This window comes from Colius striatus, chromosome 5 (genome assembly GCF_028858725.1).
Source record: "Colius striatus isolate bColStr4 chromosome 5, bColStr4.1.hap1, whole genome shotgun sequence".
Classification (NCBI taxonomy): Eukaryota; Metazoa; Chordata; class Aves; order Coliiformes; family Coliidae; genus Colius; species Colius striatus.
The window spans coordinates 22,200,901-22,220,595 of NC_084763.1; the positions used below are offsets into that span (position 1 = coordinate 22,200,901).

At 40.8% G+C, this 19,695-nt stretch overlaps 2 protein-coding genes across 4 annotated transcripts in view; one reads left to right on the plus strand and one right to left on the minus strand.

Annotated features, from left to right (window-relative positions):
• SCRN1 (secernin 1) overlaps positions 1-14,829 on the plus strand; it is a 37,737-nt gene extending 22,908 nt beyond the window's left edge. For both annotated transcript variants that reach the window (XM_061996547.1, XM_061996548.1), the window contains 6 exons: positions 5,297-5,499; positions 8,393-8,587; positions 10,169-10,334; positions 12,093-12,273; positions 14,237-14,396; positions 14,668-14,829. In XM_061996547.1, coding sequence (XP_061852531.1) covers positions 5,297-5,499; positions 8,393-8,587; positions 10,169-10,334; positions 12,093-12,273; positions 14,237-14,395 — 904 coding nt within the window. In that variant the 3' untranslated portion in view covers position 14,396; positions 14,668-14,829. The remainder of the gene's footprint in view (positions 1-5,296; positions 5,500-8,392; positions 8,588-10,168; positions 10,335-12,092; positions 12,274-14,236; positions 14,397-14,667) is intronic.
• A 2,529-nt stretch (positions 14,830-17,358) lies between these two features.
• Positions 17,359-19,695, minus strand: part of WIPF3 (WAS/WASL interacting protein family member 3) — a 35,128-nt gene continuing 32,791 nt past the window's right edge. The window contains exons 8-9 of one of the 2 annotated variants that reach the window (XR_009818785.1): positions 17,854-19,599; positions 17,359-17,809 (exon numbers count right to left, since the gene is read on the minus strand). Coding sequence is in view for 1 of the 2 variants with exons in the window: in XM_061996745.1 (XP_061852729.1) it covers positions 19,559-19,599 (41 nt within the window). In the remaining variant the exon portion in view is untranslated. Of the gene's footprint in view, positions 19,600-19,695 lie in introns of both variants that reach the window. The other variant, XM_061996745.1, reaches the window with a different exon arrangement.

Genomic DNA, 19,695 nt, shown 5'->3' on the forward strand with positions numbered 1-19,695 from the left:
TATGGATGATGGGAAAAGGCTAAATGCGGCTATACTTAATGGACTTAAAAAGAGTTGTGGTTACAGACCAGCTTAACCACATTTCCTGAGGGAGAAAAAACCCACTTAAATATTGGTGTTGATAAATATGCAATAGTAACAGCCAAGAAAATCCTTTCAAACCATTCTACTCCTCTAATGAGTTAACAGATTTTATGGGTAGAGGATATGAAATAGATCCATTGACTTTTAAGAGGACATTAAAACCTTAGAAGCTGTTCTCATAGGCAAGCTGGGAAGCATGAGTTAGAAGAAATTGTTGTAAGGTGTTTAGGTGCCTGAAACTGTAGTTGTAAGTGTTCTCTAACTATGTCTCGTACAGTATCTGGTTCCAGCTACCATATGTTGAGAGGAATATGAGCCAGTTGGAGAGATAGCAGTGGAAATGGAAAATATGATCAGGGACCTATAGAGTCTGACCAAGGAGAAAATAATGAGGGAACTGGGGTAATGTTTCTCTTAAGTATTTTCTCTGAACTCTGAAGGAATTTGTCCAGAAGCCATACTTAGGAGACTAGTGAGTTTCATTGCATGAAGGCATACTGAATAGACTTGAGGGCTCTTTTAAGAAAATACAGGACAATGTTGTGCTCAGAAAAAGGGTATGTTAGGTGTGTGACTTCCCCAGCTCCAACTTTAATTTTTTACTCTCCTACTACCACCCTTTTAAAATGTTAACAAACCATTGTTTTAGATGCAGAGTTCTGTTTATTTTGGCCGCAGTTATTGCAGTCTCAAAATACTATTTAACATTCTAATAGATATATCATCCAGCAGCTCTAGATTTATCCACACTAGCAAATCAGGAGATATCAAGATAATACCTGTAGATATTACCCCCCCCCCCAAATTCCTTGTTATCTGCAGAAAAAATTGTACCTATCTCAAATTCAGGGAGTGCTTCAGACAGGGAGAACTAGAGGTGCATGCAGACTACCATCCACCTCTTGTTCCAGCCAAAATTATTCTTTTGCTTGCTGTGAAGACTTGACCAGTTGCTTTAAGCTTATCTGTTGGGATCACCTCATAGAATAGGGAGCCATCGAGTGCTAAATCAATCATTTAGGCTGCAGTGAAGCAGCTGACACCAGCTCTGTCCATTTACCCATCTGCAGAACAGGCTGATTCTATCTCTTGGGATTTATTGGAATAAAAACAATCAGAGGCATTTTAAGCCTGATTAAGACATGCATATCTCTGCTGGCCAAGTTTTTCTTACACCTGTGTATATGTTGGACTTCTGCATCTGAGTCACGTCTTAGCTGAAGGATGAAGACTGGCATTCTGTTTGTGCATGTGTGACTAGCTGCTTGCAAAAAAACCTAAAAGAATATGTTCTTCAGATCAGGTCTATTGTCAACCCAAGAATGTCATTCAGGTAGCAGAGACAGATTTAGCTTGAATGCTCATACTCCCCTAAGAGTTTGCTTCTACATTCTCTTGAAGTAATTATTTTTATTTTCTTTTCTGTAGGGGAGACTTCCTCTTTCCTTGAACTCATTTGGAATTGTCACTTTTCAGTTAGGATTTAAAATCCAGCCAACATGGGCTAAGGCTGTAAGTGGGTGTTGTGAGAGAGAGCACATGGTGTTAAACAGGCCAGAGGCATCTTTCAGCAGGGTAGTATAATTCTGAAGTCAGCATGTTTTGTTGTTGAAATAGGATAAGAGAAACTCATCCTGCAACCTCACAAGTAAAGCATTTTTTTCAATAAAGGTGACAATGGACACCAGTAAAGATGTATTTCACAGATTTTTTTAGCTTGTTTAGTAGCTGGACACTGGCTTAGTGACTCAAAACCAGCGTGTTACCTTGTATATTACTGTATCTGTGGATTAAGACAGATACCTACAGATTTTTAGCTTGGTAGCATATCACAGCCTGTCAGAGCATATGAGTCATTCGTAAGAAATGAATAAAGTTTGTGTGTTTGACTTGAGGGATAGAGTTTGATCATGCTCCTTACAGGCTAGTCCTCCTCATAGTTTACATAAATATGGAACAAGAACTTAGTGATAACTGACAGAAAAGTTGAGAGAGGACAGATTCCAGAACGAATTCCTAAGAAATGCATCTTTTCTGTTTTGGGGATTATTCAGAAGCTGCAGTGGTATTGCTGCATTAGTTGGCTTACCAGGATTTCCTTCAGGTATTTTTCTGAGTGTGGCTGCAGATTGGGGTTTTTTGAGGCACAGTTGCCTCTTGAAAGCAAATGTTTACTTAGGGGAAGGACAGGAACATGAAGAGACAGTGTACTATTTTGCTTAGGCTGATACAGTTAGAACGGGACAACATTATCATACAAAAAGTATATATGAAGAAGCCTTATTTTTGCAGTGTTGTCTCGATTGTTAATCCTTCTCTGTTTGTATTACTTTGTCCTTTTCATAGCTGGTGCAATCACTTTTTTCAGAGCCACACAGAGAAGCCAATCTTAGCAGGGAATCAAGAATGCTATTTAAAATGGTATTCCTTTGTTTACTGGTTTCTTTCCTTAGAGACATCAAAACTGAGTGAAATAGAGTGTCATCATTGTGTGTTAGTTTCTTCACTTGGAAACTCTGCATCTGTAACCAATATGTGAAACGGAAAAACTTAAGATGATGTTTTGATAAGGTTATAATATGCTGTGACAGCATATTGGAGACACTGTGGCAGTGGATTGTACAAAGTAACTGACATTTTCTTGGTGAATAATTCCCAGTTCTTATCTGGGGGTGAAATTACTTAAAGCTTTTCTTCCAGCTCCCCTTGAAGGGTCCTCTGAAGTGTGTTAGTGGGAGGGAATCGATGCAGTTATGCAGGACACTGATCCCAGGATGACTGGCAAGACCTACAGTTTTGTGGAGATGGGTGATTTTGTTTTCTTTGGTTTTTGCTGTCCCTTGTGACTGTCAGATAGAAGCACTCAAACAAAAGCAGAGCCTAGGCCTTTGTTAAGTGGAAGTAAATGTAACACTGGAGCAATTTGTGAAAAGCGATTTAAAAATTATTTCTTCAGCCTGAATCTCTACTGTAGTTCTGACAGAGAAAGCAAAACTATAACCATCTCAAAAGAAAAATTCAGGAAAACATTATTAAAAGCTTTAGTGTGATGTTATGTCTCTTAGCAGGTTTTGATCTAATTAATAACCTAATGCATGTGGCCATAAACTGGGGAGAAGGAAGGAGATCATCACTGAATCTAGTGACTCTGTGGTCACCGTAGTAGTTTTCAGTCTATTAATTGACCTGTGGCTGTGACAGCTCTTGGGACTGTTCTTAGGGAATAAGTGAGATACGTTTTTGATCGGGCTCCTGTGATGTATGCTAGGACTGGCACCTCTGCATTGCTTTGAAAGTGATTGCACCAGCACTGGAAAGGATGAAGGAATAATGTAAATGCATGGGGATGGAAAATTGACACAACGATACAAAACAAGTTTCAGCTACTGAGAAGACAAGATGGTAACACTTCATAAATGCAAAGAAAGAAGATGATAGGGGAGAAATTGTCACTCTTAAGTTAGAACCTAATATTCTAGTTGGCTGTGCTCTGTCACTAAGTGATAAACAGATGCTGCTGAGAGAGATGAAAACTCTTCTTTCAGTAATTCACCCCAAACCAAGGCTAATCATGGTAACTATTTAACAAAGCAGGCCCAGTGCAGAAACTGAGCAGTGTTTTCTTGTCATGTGAAATCCAGGGAAGTGGAAAGGGCTAACAAAGTACTTCTGTTTAAAAAGGTGAATTGTTTTGAATTATCTGTCGGTCAAAATGACCTTGTGCATACAGCTATTAGACAAAGATAAACACAGAGGAAAATATTAAGGTGACAATACCAACAGAGAGAAATTTTGGACTGGTCTGAGTAACTCTCCCAAAGGACAGAGTCATGGATATGCAGTTTGAAGTACTGCATTTCCTTGTTAGAACTAATTACATACCAGTGGAATCACTTGTGGGTCTAATTTGGACCCTTCTGGTTACTGCTTTCGTTGGTGATGTGGTTAAGGCTGTAAATTATGACAAGAGATCATTTCATCCTATTTATTCAAGGCAGGATACAGTGACAGAATCACAGAATGGTAGGAGTTGGAAGGGACCTCAAGAGATCATCTAGTCCAACCCCTCTGCTAAAGCAGATCCACCTAGATCAGGTCACACAGGAAAGCGTCCAGACTGGTTTTGAAGACCTCCAGGGAAGGAGACTCCACACCCTCCCTGGGCAGCCTCACCTGAACAGTGAAATAGTTTTTCCTTATGTTTAAATGGAGTGTTTAATATTCCAGCTTTTTTCCATTGCCTCTTGCTCTGGCACTGGATACAACAGAAAAAAAGAGATGCCCCAGCCTCCTGACATCCACCATTTAGATATCTGTAAATATTAATGAGATCCCCCTGCAGTCTCCTCTAGACTAAACACCCCAGTTCCCACAGCCTTTCCTCATAAGGAAGATGCTCCAGTCCCCCGATCATCCTGGTGGCCCTGTGCTGGACTCTCCCCATCCCTCTTGAGCTGGTTGTTCCCTATATCTTTGTGAAACCTATTATTGTGCCTCAGTTTACCTTTCCCTTCAAACTTGCTTTTAAAATCACATTCTTTTAGACATCTGGTTACTCTTAGTTCAGACAAAAGCTGTGTATAGTGTTTAATTGTTAAACATTTTTTCGGGGGAAGCCCCTGCAGGACCACTGAAGCATGACTGCACAAATGCTGCTGTCTACAGCATGCTGTAGGCATCAAAGGGTAACAAACACCTAGCTTCCATGGCCAATGAAATACTGGAGCATTGAGAATAAGGTTGTAGAGAGACTGTAGTACTGAATACTCTCACCCTTTTTTAATCTCTAGTAATATTAATTTGCAGCTTCCCACAGAAACTTCGATACAGCTGTCACATTCAAAAAATTGTCCTTCAAATTTCTTCTGCCTGAGGCAGGGGATAAATAGAGCACTGCATATTTACAGTGCAGTTGGTAATTGGTTTACCGTTGATTGGTAATTGGACTGTTTTTTAAAAGAACTAAACCCCAGCTATGATAGGCTTGAGAATAAAGAACCAGCGTAGAAAACAAAGACTTGAAACAAATTCAGTAATTTAATATCTCATCTTGTAATTCCAGTAACTCATTAAAGCAAGAATTATTATGCTAGGCATATTTGACACTTTGGCATTTTAAAACCATATCAGTGCTGGTGTTTAAAATTAACAGCTTAAGGAGACCTCACTGTTGGATGTCTATCTGAATCTCTGTTTTACCTTTTTCTTACAGACTTGGCTTAGAAAGAGGTGCAACAGCTAAAGAAGCATTGGATGTAATAGTTGCTCTGTTGGAAGAGCATGGACAAGGTGGAAATTATTATGAGGATGGGAGTTCATGTCATACTTTCCAAAGTGCATTTTTGATTGTGGACAGAAATGAAGCCTGGATACTGGAGACTTCTGGAAAATACTGGGCAGCAGAAAAAATCACAGGTTGGTTTACCCCTTACAGCAAACCTCTTGTAATAGATAGCTCTAAGGAATTGCCTTGGAAGAATTAGTCTTGAAGTTGCTGAGTTTAAGTAAGTGATTAATTTATGCAAGTGTCTGATTAAATCATTGATTTTAATATTCTATATTTGTACTACTGTTATTTTTTAAAATGATTTGATTTGCATTAGCTGATGTAACTTTGGATTTTCTGTGAAGCTGGAGGTTGTTACCTGTACACATAAGCTACGTAATAATCATCACGCTTTAATTTTTGCCTTTGGTGAATGTTGTATTTTCCTAGATTTATTTGCTGTTAAAGTGTATGTGTCACAGTCTTTTTGATAGAGTTAAGCCCAAATTGTTACTATGGATCTAAAATATTAAGAGGGAAGGATTAAACATTCATAGCTTTGAGTAAAGGGCTTGTATTAGGTGATAAACTGAAAGGGCTGCTGCAATAGATACAGTCCCTTCATATCCCCGTTTCTTACCCGAATCTTACTCAGTCCTTTTCTACCCTTTAAACTTGTAGGTGGTTTCTTTTCCCGTGTGTGTGAAACCAGAACTGCTAAACCAACTTCTAGGTTTCTTTGGCTTGGTGACTTAACTTGTGCAAAACTTTTCAAATATGTGCCACCTTAATGTATTGTGGTTATCTAGGGATGTGTGCTGGATTTATTCTCAATCGGTTTTTGTTTTGAAGGGATTTTGATTTTCTTATGGGCTTTTTAAAGTATATTCATGCTTGAATGAATTAAACACTCAGATAATTTAAAGGGATTTTTATCATCCATGATTTGAGCTGTGACAGATTTGTTCAATTCTCTTTTTGTTTCTGCTTCATTGGAAGGTAGGAAGTAGCAGATATGGGGAGGAGTGAGGTCTAACTTTGTTGAAAATACCAAAGCAAAGAAATAACACCAGGCTGTGTAATGTTGTGTGATGACCTATTGACAGTTCATGTCATCAAATAGGAATCAGCTTACCTTAGCAGGGATAATACTTTCCCAAGCAAAGCCTGCATTTTAAGGATACCTGCAAAACAGAGGAGGTCTTCCAGCACAGATGCCAAACTCAGAGGGAAGACTGATAATGCTGTCCTGATTCTAGAAATCAGCTGCCTCCTGAGGTTCCTAGGGTTATGCAGTGACAGCCTGCTTTCTTCTGTTGACCTACCTGTCTGATATTTGAAGAACAGTGTTTTTTTTACTTGGCCTTTTTAGCCGCATCATCAATAAATAACCTTCTCATCCTTCTTCCTAGCAAGCAAACTGTTGCCTTTGCTGCTTGCAGCTTTTTGAAATGCTGCTGCAGCTCTGTTCTGATTTTTACCAGCACATTTCTCTTTAGGAGGTCCTTGAGAGCTGCAGATAGTTTCCATCTCCTGCAGCCTGCCAGGGCTGTCAGGAGGAAAGGCTGCTGGCTATGCAGGAACTCTGTATTTCATACTTTGTTCAGGGGGATCTTTTTTTTTTATGCAGCTTTTAAGTGTGCCACTTGAGCTTTCAAATGAATGAACAGGTGCTGCTAAAACAGGGAAGATGTGTCGTTCCCTGGTGTGAAGGCATTTCTTTCCTGACTCTGTCCTCAGAGTTGTTCTGTTTCTAGTATTACTGCTGCAGTTTTGTAAAGCTTATAGTGAATATTTATCAAGCAATTGTGACAGAAATTTAAGGATGAGCACTTTAAAGTCCTTCCTATTACTCTTCTTCAGCTGGAATGGAAAAATCCTTTTGCTTGATAAATTTTCATTTTTTGAGAGAGATCAAAACCACAAAATACTGTTCAACATGAGTTAGTGAATGTAATATTTAGAGAGCTCTTAGTGAGTGGCTTGCTTAGCTCAATACAAACAGTATTCCTGTGACTCAAGTCAAGAAAACTGCCTGAAAGTTACACTATTTGAAATGGGAACAAACTGGCCATGACCTCAAATAAGTCAGAATGGAATGACAGTGACTCTGCTGCAGATTGATATGCAGAGCTTCCTACATTAAGTTGTTACTGATCATTTAAATTGCATGCATGAGGCATTACAAAAGGAAGCTTACTTTTATGGAAGGCGGTATTTAATAACTTCCACAAATCCTGCTTTAGTTTCTGTTTAAGAAAAAGTTTGTGCCAAATTACAGAATCTGGGTTTGTTTTAGTTTACAGATTTACTTTCAGCTCTTTCCCTGGCTTCCAATGCACTTGCTTTATTCTCTCTAAGGAATATATGCAGCAGCCACTGTTAGTCATGCTGTAGATGTATGGATATAAGCACTGCAGTTTGTCTGAGAAAAGCAAATTAAAAGACTCCTTAATATTCTGTGAAGTTACACTTTCTTTGTTTTTACTTCATGTCATTTTAAAATTTAAAATGAAAAATGAAGTTTAATTTAAGCTTATCTTGCAGCTTAAAATAAAATTGTTTTTCATCTGGGAAGTTTAAAGCAATCGGTAAGCTTTAAAAATGTTCTCCAAATTAACTTTTTGGTGTTGAGGGGCAAAGAAGGTTCATTAAATTAAATGCATCTCTGGTGAAGTATATCTCGAAATCAAGTCAGACTTCAAGCCTTGTTGTAGCAGCGGAGTACACCATTGGAGAAAAAATTAGACAAATGCCTTTGGCATTTGGAGACCACTGCATCGTGGTCAGGATGTTTGAGGTGCGAATTATGAATCTACTCTTCTGACTAAATAATACCATTAATCATTAGGCAGTGAACAAACCTAAGTAGGGCACAGAGAACTGAGTTCTACAGCCTGCTGTGCTACTGATGCAGTCATGCCAAATGTACATCCTAACCAGTGGTTTAATTTGTTTCCTAATTGAAATGACATTGGTTTTCCACCTTCTGCCAGGAAAATGGTTTTAATGCTGTCTTTTAATCTGTGGCTCTTTCTACAGAGGGGGCAAAATGCATTTGCAATCAGCTTTCATTAACTACAAAAATTGATGCTGAGCATCCCGAGCTAAGGAGTTATGTGAGAAGCCAGGGCTGGTGGAATGGAGACTCAGACTTCAATTTTTCTGAAGTGTTCTCTCTGGGGGATGACCATTTAGCTTGCTCTTCTGGCAGGGAGAGCCTAGAGAAGCAAAGTGGTAAGTTTTGAACCATCTTCCTGTGTGTGCAGCAGGATTTTTACTCACTACTGCCTCTTTTCAGGTATTCTGTCCAGAAGTACATGTGGATGAGACTACCTCTACATGTAAAGCATGTGGAAGGGAAGATCAGAACTGAAGGCTGTCCCTAAACTTGCCACAATTTAAGATGAAGCCCTTGATGTGACCCTCAAGTTTAAGGTTTTAAAAGAGGAATGCAGTTACAAAACTGTTGCTGTGGTCTGTGTGATGTGCCACTGCATTTGTGCTTCAGTGTAATTATAGTGGCCCTGCCTAACACTAAAATTGTAGTAGTAAAAATAAGAAGTGGCCTCATGTATTAAAGTCAGGGGACTCTGCATTTTGGGAGGTTTGCTTAGGTTTTTGAGGAAGGAATTAAGATCATAATATAAGGAAGAGCAATGCTAGTCAGTTGCAAAATAAAGCCTCTTTTTCACTGTCAAGCAGAATAAAGTCAGTAGAACAGATAACGTGCTAATTCCCTTCAGTCAAAGGAAGGGGTTATTTCTAGACCAAAATTTATTAATGACTTCATTTCACTGCAGCTGACCAAAATAGCTCTGAAATGACCAGCCTGCGGCAGTGCATGGCTGACATATATCTGCTCTTTCATGTGTGAAAAATGGTACAGATTATCTTTTTATAAACAACTGATGTGAATCACTATATTATTAGCATTTTCAAATGTTGGCAGATGTCAAGAAGAGGACAGAGGTGAAATATTTATTGCCATGCAGAGTTTCTGCTAAGGCTGTACACAGAGCATGGTTTGTGTCAGAGGCCTGTATGGTAACTGCAGGACCAGCCTGAGGACCCCCACAGATAGACAGATGGCTATGGCTGCAAATCTTGCAGATTGCTGGGTCATTCTTTGTCTCCTGGTGTGTTGAGGCACCTGTGCATGGAAGGGGGAGTCAGTGCAGCATCTGAGAAGCTGGCAGGGAGGAAGCCCTACCTGCCAAAAGGGCAGTGCAAGAAAACATGGAGGTGCCATGGGGAGAAAGCTGTGATAAGACACAGGCAGGAAATAGAATGAAAACAGGGGATTGCTGCAGATAGTGTTTTGGAGAAAAATCTCAGAGCCTAAGTCTGCTACTCTAACACCTATCAATGCCAGATGGTGTTTCAACATTTTGACTAAGAGCTATTGGACATAGATGACAAGTGGGAGATCAGGGCGCTCCCATTCTGCCTGGGCTTGGCTAGAGGCAGCTTCTTAGAGGAAAATGGGTTTTTGATATAAGTAGTCTCTTCATAGTGATTGCTAAAGCAGTATTACAGACATGATGGCCTTCTTCCTGCAAAACACTTCTGTAATGACATTTCTCCCTCCCTAGCAGCTGTAATGCCCAATTAATGCTTCTTATTGTTCTCTTTTACTAGATAGGCAAGTTCATTCAGGATTTATATTGTTTAAATAGATGCTATTAACTGGGATTTGGGATATGCCCATGTGGATTTTCACTGGTCACATTAGGCCAAAGCCCATTCAGGCTAAAATTGGACCTGGGGTCCAAGCCATTGAGAATTCAACACTTTTTTTCCTCCGCTTTCAAATAGGTGCTGTTTCTGCACAAGCTATGATCGATGTCCTGCGTGATAAGGACAGTGGCGTCTGTGTGGACTCTGAATCTTTCCTTACTACAGCCAGCATAGTGTCTGTTCTGCCTCAAGACCCTAGTTTTCCCTGTATCCATTACTTCACTGGCACACCAGATCCTTCAAGGTAAGCCACAGCATTGGAGTTCCCTCGGTGTGGAGCAGATGATGGGTCAAAAGATATTAAACAAACCCTGCTACCTGAGTTGGAATGTGCCTCGAGAGCATGCTCTACCCAGATTGGTGTGCAATCTGACAGTCCTGTGTTACTCGTCTGCATCTTGGGGCAATTCTAAATGGACACCACTGGGATGAAAGGCCAGACCTGGAGCTTTGCCAAAATTCAGAGCTTCCAGAGTAAATGCAGTTTAGGGAAGAGCCAGGAACTACTCCAGCATAGCTGCTTTCCAGCGGGTTCTTGCTGTGATGATGAGATTGTGGACTATTTCAGTCCCTTCTCCTGAAAAGGTGGGTGCAGAACTGAAACAAGTGAAGAGTCTAACTAGCAAAGAGGGGATGTGTATTCTAGGTAGCCTTGTATGACAGTGAAATGTTAACAGAGCAGAACATCTGCAGGTTCCAGTTATCCCAGGTCTGGTTTTTATTGGAGGGACAATTTTCAATTGATTTAAGTGATGTCTTCTCTAGTTGAAAGCAGCAGAAGAGATGTGGGAACTCAAAGGCTAGATCATAAAAGAAATAATGAATTATCTTGTGTTTTAAGCAGAATCTACAGAAATTATAGCAAATCACTTGCAGTTATTCCTGTTAAGGGGAGCAGTGGTAGGCATTAGGTGCTACTGAGTGCTACAGAAAGTCATCCATGCTAAAGGGGCTTTCTACCCACTGTGCATTACGCAACCCAAACCTTCAGAGTTAAGCAGTAAGTTTGGAGTTGCTTACTGAAACTTTTTTTGATGCAGATCCTTTGAGTTACAAAGGAACAAGTCTTCAAATGATCTTGGTGGGATTTCTGTCCTTTTCAAAGGCAGAGAGTCTAGCTGTAAAAAATTTTGTTTAGAGGCCTTTGTTGTTTTGTTTTACATTCTAATGCACTAGAAAAATATTATTTTAAGTCCAGCCAGTGAGTCACATAAATTCTTAGTCAGCAAGGCTTCATGACAGTGATGGAAAGGGTAGCAGTGAGGAACCTGCTGATTGTATGCAGGCAGGGGTTATTAACGATGTTTTGCAGAAGTCTCGCACTTCTGGCAGCTTCTATATTGCAGAATGCAGTGTGTTGGTTAGCGACTCATCTCAAGGGAAAGAAGGCAGGAATTAAGATCCTGTATTGATGGGATTTTATTATCTGTCTCTCTCTCTTTGGAGTTTAGGTCAAAACTCAGTGTTGAAGTTAAGAAGTGTCACAGTACTGATAGTTATATCTCCCCACCTGACATAAAATTCTTCAGTTCTGATTATATACCAGTTCTGATTATATCCTCACACACTGAGGTATGGAATCTTCCCTGCTCCACACATGTGTGTTTGGGATCTTAATGAAAATTAAATCTCAGGAGAGGTGGCAGTGTGAACAGAGGAGAAAAACTGACGCGAGGCTGAATGCTCAGACTTGTTTAAAGAAAAAAAAAATCTTGGAGAGGAAAATACAGTGCTACTTTTTAAAAGAAATGGCATGAAGGAGATCAAAGAAGCCTACAGGTAAAAAGGGGTTCTAAAGTTATGCAGGAATTGGCAAACCTAATTCTTTGAAAACACAGAGATTTGTTTGTGATCAGTATCAGTTCTGACCTCATCTTTGTGTAGTGTAGAGAAATTACCGTGCTGATCTGTATCTGTTGTTTTAAAATAGCCTGGCAAAGGTTTCAATAACATACATAAAATCTCTCCTGTTAATAAAAGCAGTAATTCTCATTTCCTTCAGGTCCATATTTAAACCCTTTATTTTTGCTGATGATGTAAAATCAGTTCCAAAAGTACAGTCTCCTTCTTTTGGTGATGATGATCCTGCTAAAAAGATACCTCGATTCCAGGAGAAACCTGATCGCAGGCATGAATTGTACAAGGCACATGAATGGGCTCGATCTCTCCTTGAGAATGACCAGGTAAGAGCTGTGGGATGTGGAATTAAAGACATAAATGTAGGTTCCTAAGTCTATAATTGACTTCAGCCTCGCTCCCTGAAAAACATCCCTTGCAAGTTTAGCTTGAGTAATGACGCCCTCTGGAGGACAAACTGTTCCACACGGGTTTTGTAGTATCCTGAGAGTATTGCTCAGCCCTGTTACTTTCACAAAGTGCCAAGTCAAACTGACAAGTTGAGTAGCTTTCTCGGTCCCCATTGTATATGTGGTCTTTTAAACTGATTATTGAACATTGGATGATAGTGCAGCATAGTGTCAGGATTAAATGGTAGGATGATGGCAAGAGTGTTGTAATTTAAATGATGTGCTGGGTTCAGAACGACATGGGTTTTTTTTCCTTGAAGGAACAGTTTACACATGACAGTTTTGCAAGTCTCAATTTACTGCATTTCTGTTAATTTGTAAGAATTAACTGAAAATGTCACACGAGGAGAAGGGTTGCTTCTATATGCTATACAACAGGTACTTGAGGGCTGAAAACCTTGCAGTGTGAAAAAGGTACTGAAGATCTCTTAAGGGAATAAATTTTGAACTAAATAAAGGCAGGAAAGGGATTTTTCTGTACAACTTCCAATGGAGGGACAACTTGTGCTATTGTAGTGCAAGCAATTCAATGACTGTTCTTTGACATTTGCATTACAACCACAGCAGTGAACTGAGTAAGTGGTTATAAGGAGTGGTTATTGGTATTTCAGGCAATTTGTGGAAGACCCACATAGTCATGTTGAACTTCCACAGAGGAATTGCTTTGCTGCAGTTTTCCTCTGTGCATATTTGGGTAGGTAAGAATCTTGCTAAGATTGTAACAGTATTCAATCTCAACCTTTGGGGGATTAAGGAAACCACAGCAACCTTTGCTTGTACAAACTTTATTTAAATGCAGTTTTGGATAGATGTGATTTTTATCCCTTAGGATGATTTAATTTAAAATCTGTGGCCTCTGTGGTAACATTGACTCAATGTGCAGCTGCCTCCTGTAGCATTATGCAAGACGCTAATTTAGGGAAGACCCAGAAGACGTATATTAACATCTTGTAAACTCTTCCCTGTTAAAGTCCCACAGTGTGACACCAAAAGTTGAAGGCAGAGAAGGAAATGGAGCTTTTAGTCAGGCTTCATGCAGTAAAAAATTGCCCACCTGAGAGCCTAAACCTTAGCTTAGGCACTCCTTCTGCAGAAATGCTGGTATAAATCCTGGCAAGCTCAGAACCGTCACTCATTCTAAATGCCTTTTTTTCCCCCTGGAATTCAATTTGGAAAGCTGCAAGCAAATCAAACAGCACTTCTGCTATTCAAAAGAAAACCAAACCAATTACACAACCAAAAAAAAGCCCCAAACAAAAAACGCACCCCAAACCCCAAAACTTTATTTAAGTAACATCTGGATAAAACAAAGTGACACCACTTTCAGGAAGGAATTTCCTGCCCAGAAATACAAAGGGAAGTCACAAGAACACAGAAAGCCTTCTCTGGGATCTGGAGTCTTAATGCTGTTACATTATACATCATCTTGCAGGTGATGATCAGAGTATGTACCTATGTACATACCATGATTTATACAATCCTTGGGGCTTCTCATCTTCTCATGTGGCTTCACTTGTGAGTTTACCGGCTGAAGATGTTGCATTAGCTCTTTATCCTGTGTACAAGCCTTATACCATTTTCCTCTATCCATCTTTCGCTCCGTCTTCCTCCTCTGCTCCTGGCAGCTCCTTCTTGGTTATTTTTCCTAATGCATAAAGTGTCCAGCACTATTCCTTCTAGCCTTTGACCATCCAGAAAACTGTTAACAGAAATAGCTTGTACTTAAAAGGCTTTCTCATTTTAAAAGAGTTGAAAAGATCTCCTTAACAGCGGAGCACAGTAAAATGCTTTAAGGAGCCTGTTTGCTGGTTAATTAAGTTTGGTTGTTTCATGCTTCTAGGATAAAGGCCAGAAACTGATGAGGATTATGTTAGACCTTGAAAAACAAGGCTTAGAAGCAATGGAAGATCTGCTTACTCGTACAGAGATTCTGGATCCTGCCGAAGTAGTGGATCTTTTCTATGACTGTGTTGACACAGAGCTAAAGTTCTTCAAATAAAGTAAGCAAACACTTCAGTTCTTCAGATACCGAGTTTCTGGCACCAGCTATCAGTGAATGTGAAATGTTGGATCCCATTCTGATCCTCCTCCTTCACACTAAGCTAAGGGTGTTCAGAATTGGGTCCAAAGCTGCCTTTCTACCTTAGTGCATCTGCTTGGATTGTCTCCAAAGTCCCTTTCCCTATGCTACACTGCAGGCAAATTTGGGGTTTTTTTTTCAATTTCACTCTTGCTTGGAATGGATTTTAAATGGATTTTATCTCATTTCAGCTACAGTGGCTATTTTTAGCCTTGTCACTGGAAGACTGCAAAGTTCTTCAAGCCTTGAAAGAAAGTCTTCACACTTATGAATTTGCAGGAAAAACATTTGTAGAGGAAAAAAATGTTCCTTGCTAGCTGTATCCGGTTAACAAATTGCTTTCCTTTGTCCGATCTCGTGGTGTTCCTGTTTGTGTATGTATATAGTGAAAGGAGAAAGTCACTGACTGGTCCGATTCCTGTGTGCATGCTGGCTGATTTAGTACAGAATGTTTAAATATGTATGTTGGGCAACCAATTAAAGCAAAGATATTAACTTCATCAGGTAAACTGCCATATTGTCATTGAAAGCAATCGGGTTTTTCCTCTGTTGCTCAGAACTAGGCTCACAGCAAAGCTGACTGGCATTCTTCTTGCTGATTCATACCCAGAATGGTAGAGCTGAAGGCCCAGTTTTGAGGGGCAGAAAAGCAAGTCCTGGTTCTTGACCTTGCTGTACTGGCCTCGTTTGGGTACATTACATACCTCAGTGGTTGACATGATGCCTGTGCACGTTACCAGAATGAGGGCCCCTGGTTAAGCTTTGTCTTCAGCTGCACCATCTGTGGGAAGCTGTGCCTGTAGCAGCTGCAGCACGGGGCCAGCCTGGGCACTACACAGCAGGTGCTTCTGCAGCACCTGCTGCTTCTTCAGGTGACAGCAGTAAGGTCTTGTGTTTACGTACAGGCTACACATTTGGAGGTTGTTGAGGGAGCAGATGCTGGACATTGATCAATAACCCAACTCTTGAGCCTCTTTCGGCCTTTGTGCAGCTGCACAGTTCCTAGTGATCCGTGGTGAGTGTCCATGGCTGCGGGATCTCGTATGTACCCATGAGTTACCAGCTGCTCTGCTTTACAGTCACCTGTGTTGCGTTCCCTGGGTCCCGTGCAGTTCTGCAGCATGTTGGGCAGACCTGCTTGTCATGTATTTTCTTCTTCTAGAAGTGAGATAGGGCAAACACTTTAAGAATTAACCACTGCTTCCTGTGGCCTGTGAAGACAGCTGGGATTTTTAACAGGAGGTTCAGTCAAGAATTCCACATCTTTAATATGTGAAAGTTGGTAGGTGGTTAAAAATCGTTGTCTGTTCAGGGAAGGGGATGGTGAAGAACTGCAGACTTCTGTATTGATGAAATAAAAGCTCCTTATAAGGCAGCAACACCTCAACTTGAACCTGTAGGAGTGGTGCATAAGGGAAATGGTCACTGGCCCATTGGCACGCTGCCTTCTTGCGTTTTTTTTTTATAGAAGGTTGTTCCGTTCAGCTTCATTACTTTGCTGTTGCCTTCTATGCCAGCTCACAATTGTACAGGACACCAGGCCTTTCCATTTACAGAAAACAGGAAGGAATTTTCTCATACGGCCTACCTCGTATCTTCCCATTCACAATACACCTCTCCCATGCTCTCTATTACAGGAACATCTCCTGGGCCTAGGTCTTCTGAAACTGGAGACAAGGGAAGGAGAAAATAGGCAAGTAAACACTAAAACTTAGCTTCTGTCTACCTAGCCAGCATAGGGACTGCGCAGAACAGACTCCCTTTTAGAGAGTATTGTGCTGGATGAAGCCAGCTGAAAGAGCAGTGTGTGTTTGACAACTGCTGGAAATGGACATCCCAGGAAATGAATCCCCTTTGGGAAGGAAAGGGTACCTAGAATGAAAAGACTTCTAAATCAAGAGTACACTTAACACAAACTGTGTTGAACTTCAAAGATGCTTCTGTAAGGTGTTGGTTGCTGAGCACTTTGCATCCTCATAGGAAAAGCAGGATATTTGTGAACAAGGGGAAGAGAGGGATAAAATTATTGCCCCAGCCAGAGGGCTGAAATTAGAATGTACCACTTCACACAGCATTTTGCATAACTCGATCTCTAACTTTTGAGAGCTAAGAAGGAGGCAAGATGAGAGAAGAGTTTTCCCGCTAAAAACATAACGTATCTTTGCCTGTTTCACACAAAAGAAGAAACCAACACTTGCAATTATCTTGTGGGGATTTATGTCCTTATTTGCAACTGCTTATATGACAGAACTAATAAACTGTTTTGAGCACAGTGACGCAGGTAGTAATCTCTTAGTAGTATGTTGCTTTTGCTTGAGCTGTATAGTGCATTTAAAAAAACCCAAACCAACTGTGCCATAGCACCATGCTTGAGTACAATCCCTAGTCCTGCAAGTCTGAGAAACCAGAGCAAGCCTGTGGCCTTACCCTTTCCAGTGGCCTTGAGTATAGCTGTGCTCAGTGGAAGTATGGAGTAGGGCTAATGCAACCAACTGCCCCTGGGTGACAGCCACTGGGATTCCCTGTGTCTCCAGGTAACAGCAACTTTGGCAGCTTCGGTGGATCCCAAACAACAATCTTGTATATGTGGAGATAACATTTCAGCAACGCTGGCGAAGATGCACAGGCTTTTTAATCCCTGAAAGATGATGTTTGCTTCCAAAATACTCCTAATCATAATTAAAACAGGAGTCCTTTTTTTTCTCCATTAGACACCTTCTGGCAGGTATTCCAGTATTAAGTACCTTCATAAGAATTTTAAAAACTACTTAATACAGAGCAGTATAAAAATTCCAGAACAAATAAGAGTGAACAGTAAGTCACCTTTAATAGTACTATAACAAAATATTCTCCAAAGCAATATTAAACTTTCCAGTTGTCTGAGAAGCAATGTATATACTGACTCCTGCTTATTTACTACATTCATGCATGTTTATCAAGTAACTAGAATAATGACAGCGATAAAGTATTGCTCAGAGCATCACTTTTTTTCTTCTTCATATGCACTGCACAGCAAGGTACCGTAATAGGCTAGGAAAGGACTACTGATGCTTTCTGAGAGCCCTAGAGGTGAAGATCTGCTTAGGCTTACAGCATCTCCTACCATGGGCATGCATAGCTGTGGCAGTAGGAGTTACAGCGTAACTGAGGTGTTGCAAGAACTAAGAGAAAAGCAGAGATACACAAAGATACAGTTACCTGTGTTTTCGAAACAGTTTCATTTCATTCCAAGGTAGGCCATGGGGAAGGATCTTCACCTCTGATCTGTAGTGTCACTGCAGCCGGGGGGAATTTATGGCACTTATATAAATGAATTCCCTAACTGTAGAGAGCCTGGCTGTTAGCGCCAGCTAACCTGGCTGTTAGCGCCAGCTAACCTGGCTGTTAGCACCAGCTAACCTGGCTGTTACCCTGCAACAGCAGAGCACTTTTTCAAGCTGGTGAATCACAGAATCATGTAGGCTGGAAAAGAACACAGCATGGCCCAGCCCACCACTAAACTATGTCCCTAAGCACTACATTTATGTGTCTCAGGTACCTGCAGGGATGGTGATTCAAGCCCTACCCTGGGCCTGTTCCAGTGCTTGACAACCCTTTCAGTGAAGGTCTTCCTAATCTCCGATCCAAATGTCCTGCAGTGGAACTTGAGGCCATTTCCTCTTGTCCTATCGCTTGCTACTTGTGAGAAGAGACTGACCCCCCACGTCACTACAATCCCCTTTCAGGTAGTTGTAAAGAGTGATCATGTCTCCTCTCAGCCTCCTCCAGGCTAAACATCATCAGCTCCCTCAGCCACTCCTCTTCAGGCTTGTGCTCCAGACCCCTCACGAGCTTCGTTGCCTATCTCTGGATACACTCCAGCACCTCAATGTCCCCTTTGTCATGAGGGGCCTCATCAGTGCTGAGCAGAGGGAAAGGATCATGTCCCTTGACTGGCTGGTAACACTGCTATTAATGCACTCAAATGCACAAGATTAAGGATAATAATTTTTGCTGGAAACAGATATGACCAGATCTAAACATGTGTGATCCAAAGACCTTAGCTCAGTTCCCCTATTAAAAGCAGAAGCTCGAGGCTTGTCTACTGATAGGTTGTTACTGTTTTCAACTTTGGGGATTGCTTGTCCCATGTAGTATATTCTGGAGAATGGAGCCCTCACTGCTGCTGTGAGTGAACAATAGTAGCTCTAGTTGCCTGATTAAAATGTAGGTATGGGACCCCTCATCCAAAGGCCTCCTCATTGCTAGGTAATAACACTGTCACACAGATGGTAAATACCCACTTTGGCAGCAGGAAAGCCAGGCCTTGTGCCCACACACACACACACTGCATGGCTGCTGTATTCACATATGCTATTTTTCTTTTTTTTGCTCAGAGCAGAACAACTTTGTTTTCCTCTCATTTGGAAAAGGTCGGTTGTCTTAGTCAAGTCCTTGACCACCCTACCCAGCTGGGCTTCTTAAGACTAACCTATAAGGGTCTGTAGTCAATAGGATGTAGGCTCAACAGCAGCCACAGCAGCTTATCATCTCCTTCCAGCTTCATGCTTGAGAAGGGTTGTGGGCCCGCCTATTCATGAAAGTGACATTCTGCTGCTGTCTGAGGACAGGCAGAACACAAAGTGAAGAAACACAGGAAGACTAAAGGTAGCACATTAGTTTCTGATTGTTCATTGAAAAACATCTGAATAACAACTAGAGAATTTCCAAAATACTTTAAAATGATGGTGGAAAGGCAAAAATGAACGACAGGCATATAATGCATAAAAAGTATCCTGAGGTAACATGTGATAAGAAAGAGAATTGTTTCAACAATACAAAGAATTTAAATTGTATGCTGCTTTACTTAAAAAATACCCACCTATATACAATAATTTAAAAGCCCATACTAACGTCCCTGTAGTACGAGGGCCAGTTCAAAAGGTCTCATGTACAGCTCTTCTCCCATTTACAGAAATGTGAACATTGCAGTACTTGCAATTCAAATATAATGCCTATCACTGTAATAGGGACCCTCATGTTGTGTATGTTCTCTTGATGATGTTCCTTAATACTAATCCAGAGAGCACCAGGAGACTCTTCTCATCTCACATGTGTTCTTAACGGAGGGTTTCTAGAGGGATCTGCAAATAGACATGAAAGGTTTAATGAGAGGATACGTATTTTGGATGCAGTTCTACAGCAGGGATACTGCATTTTTCTCCTACCCTTGAACTGGG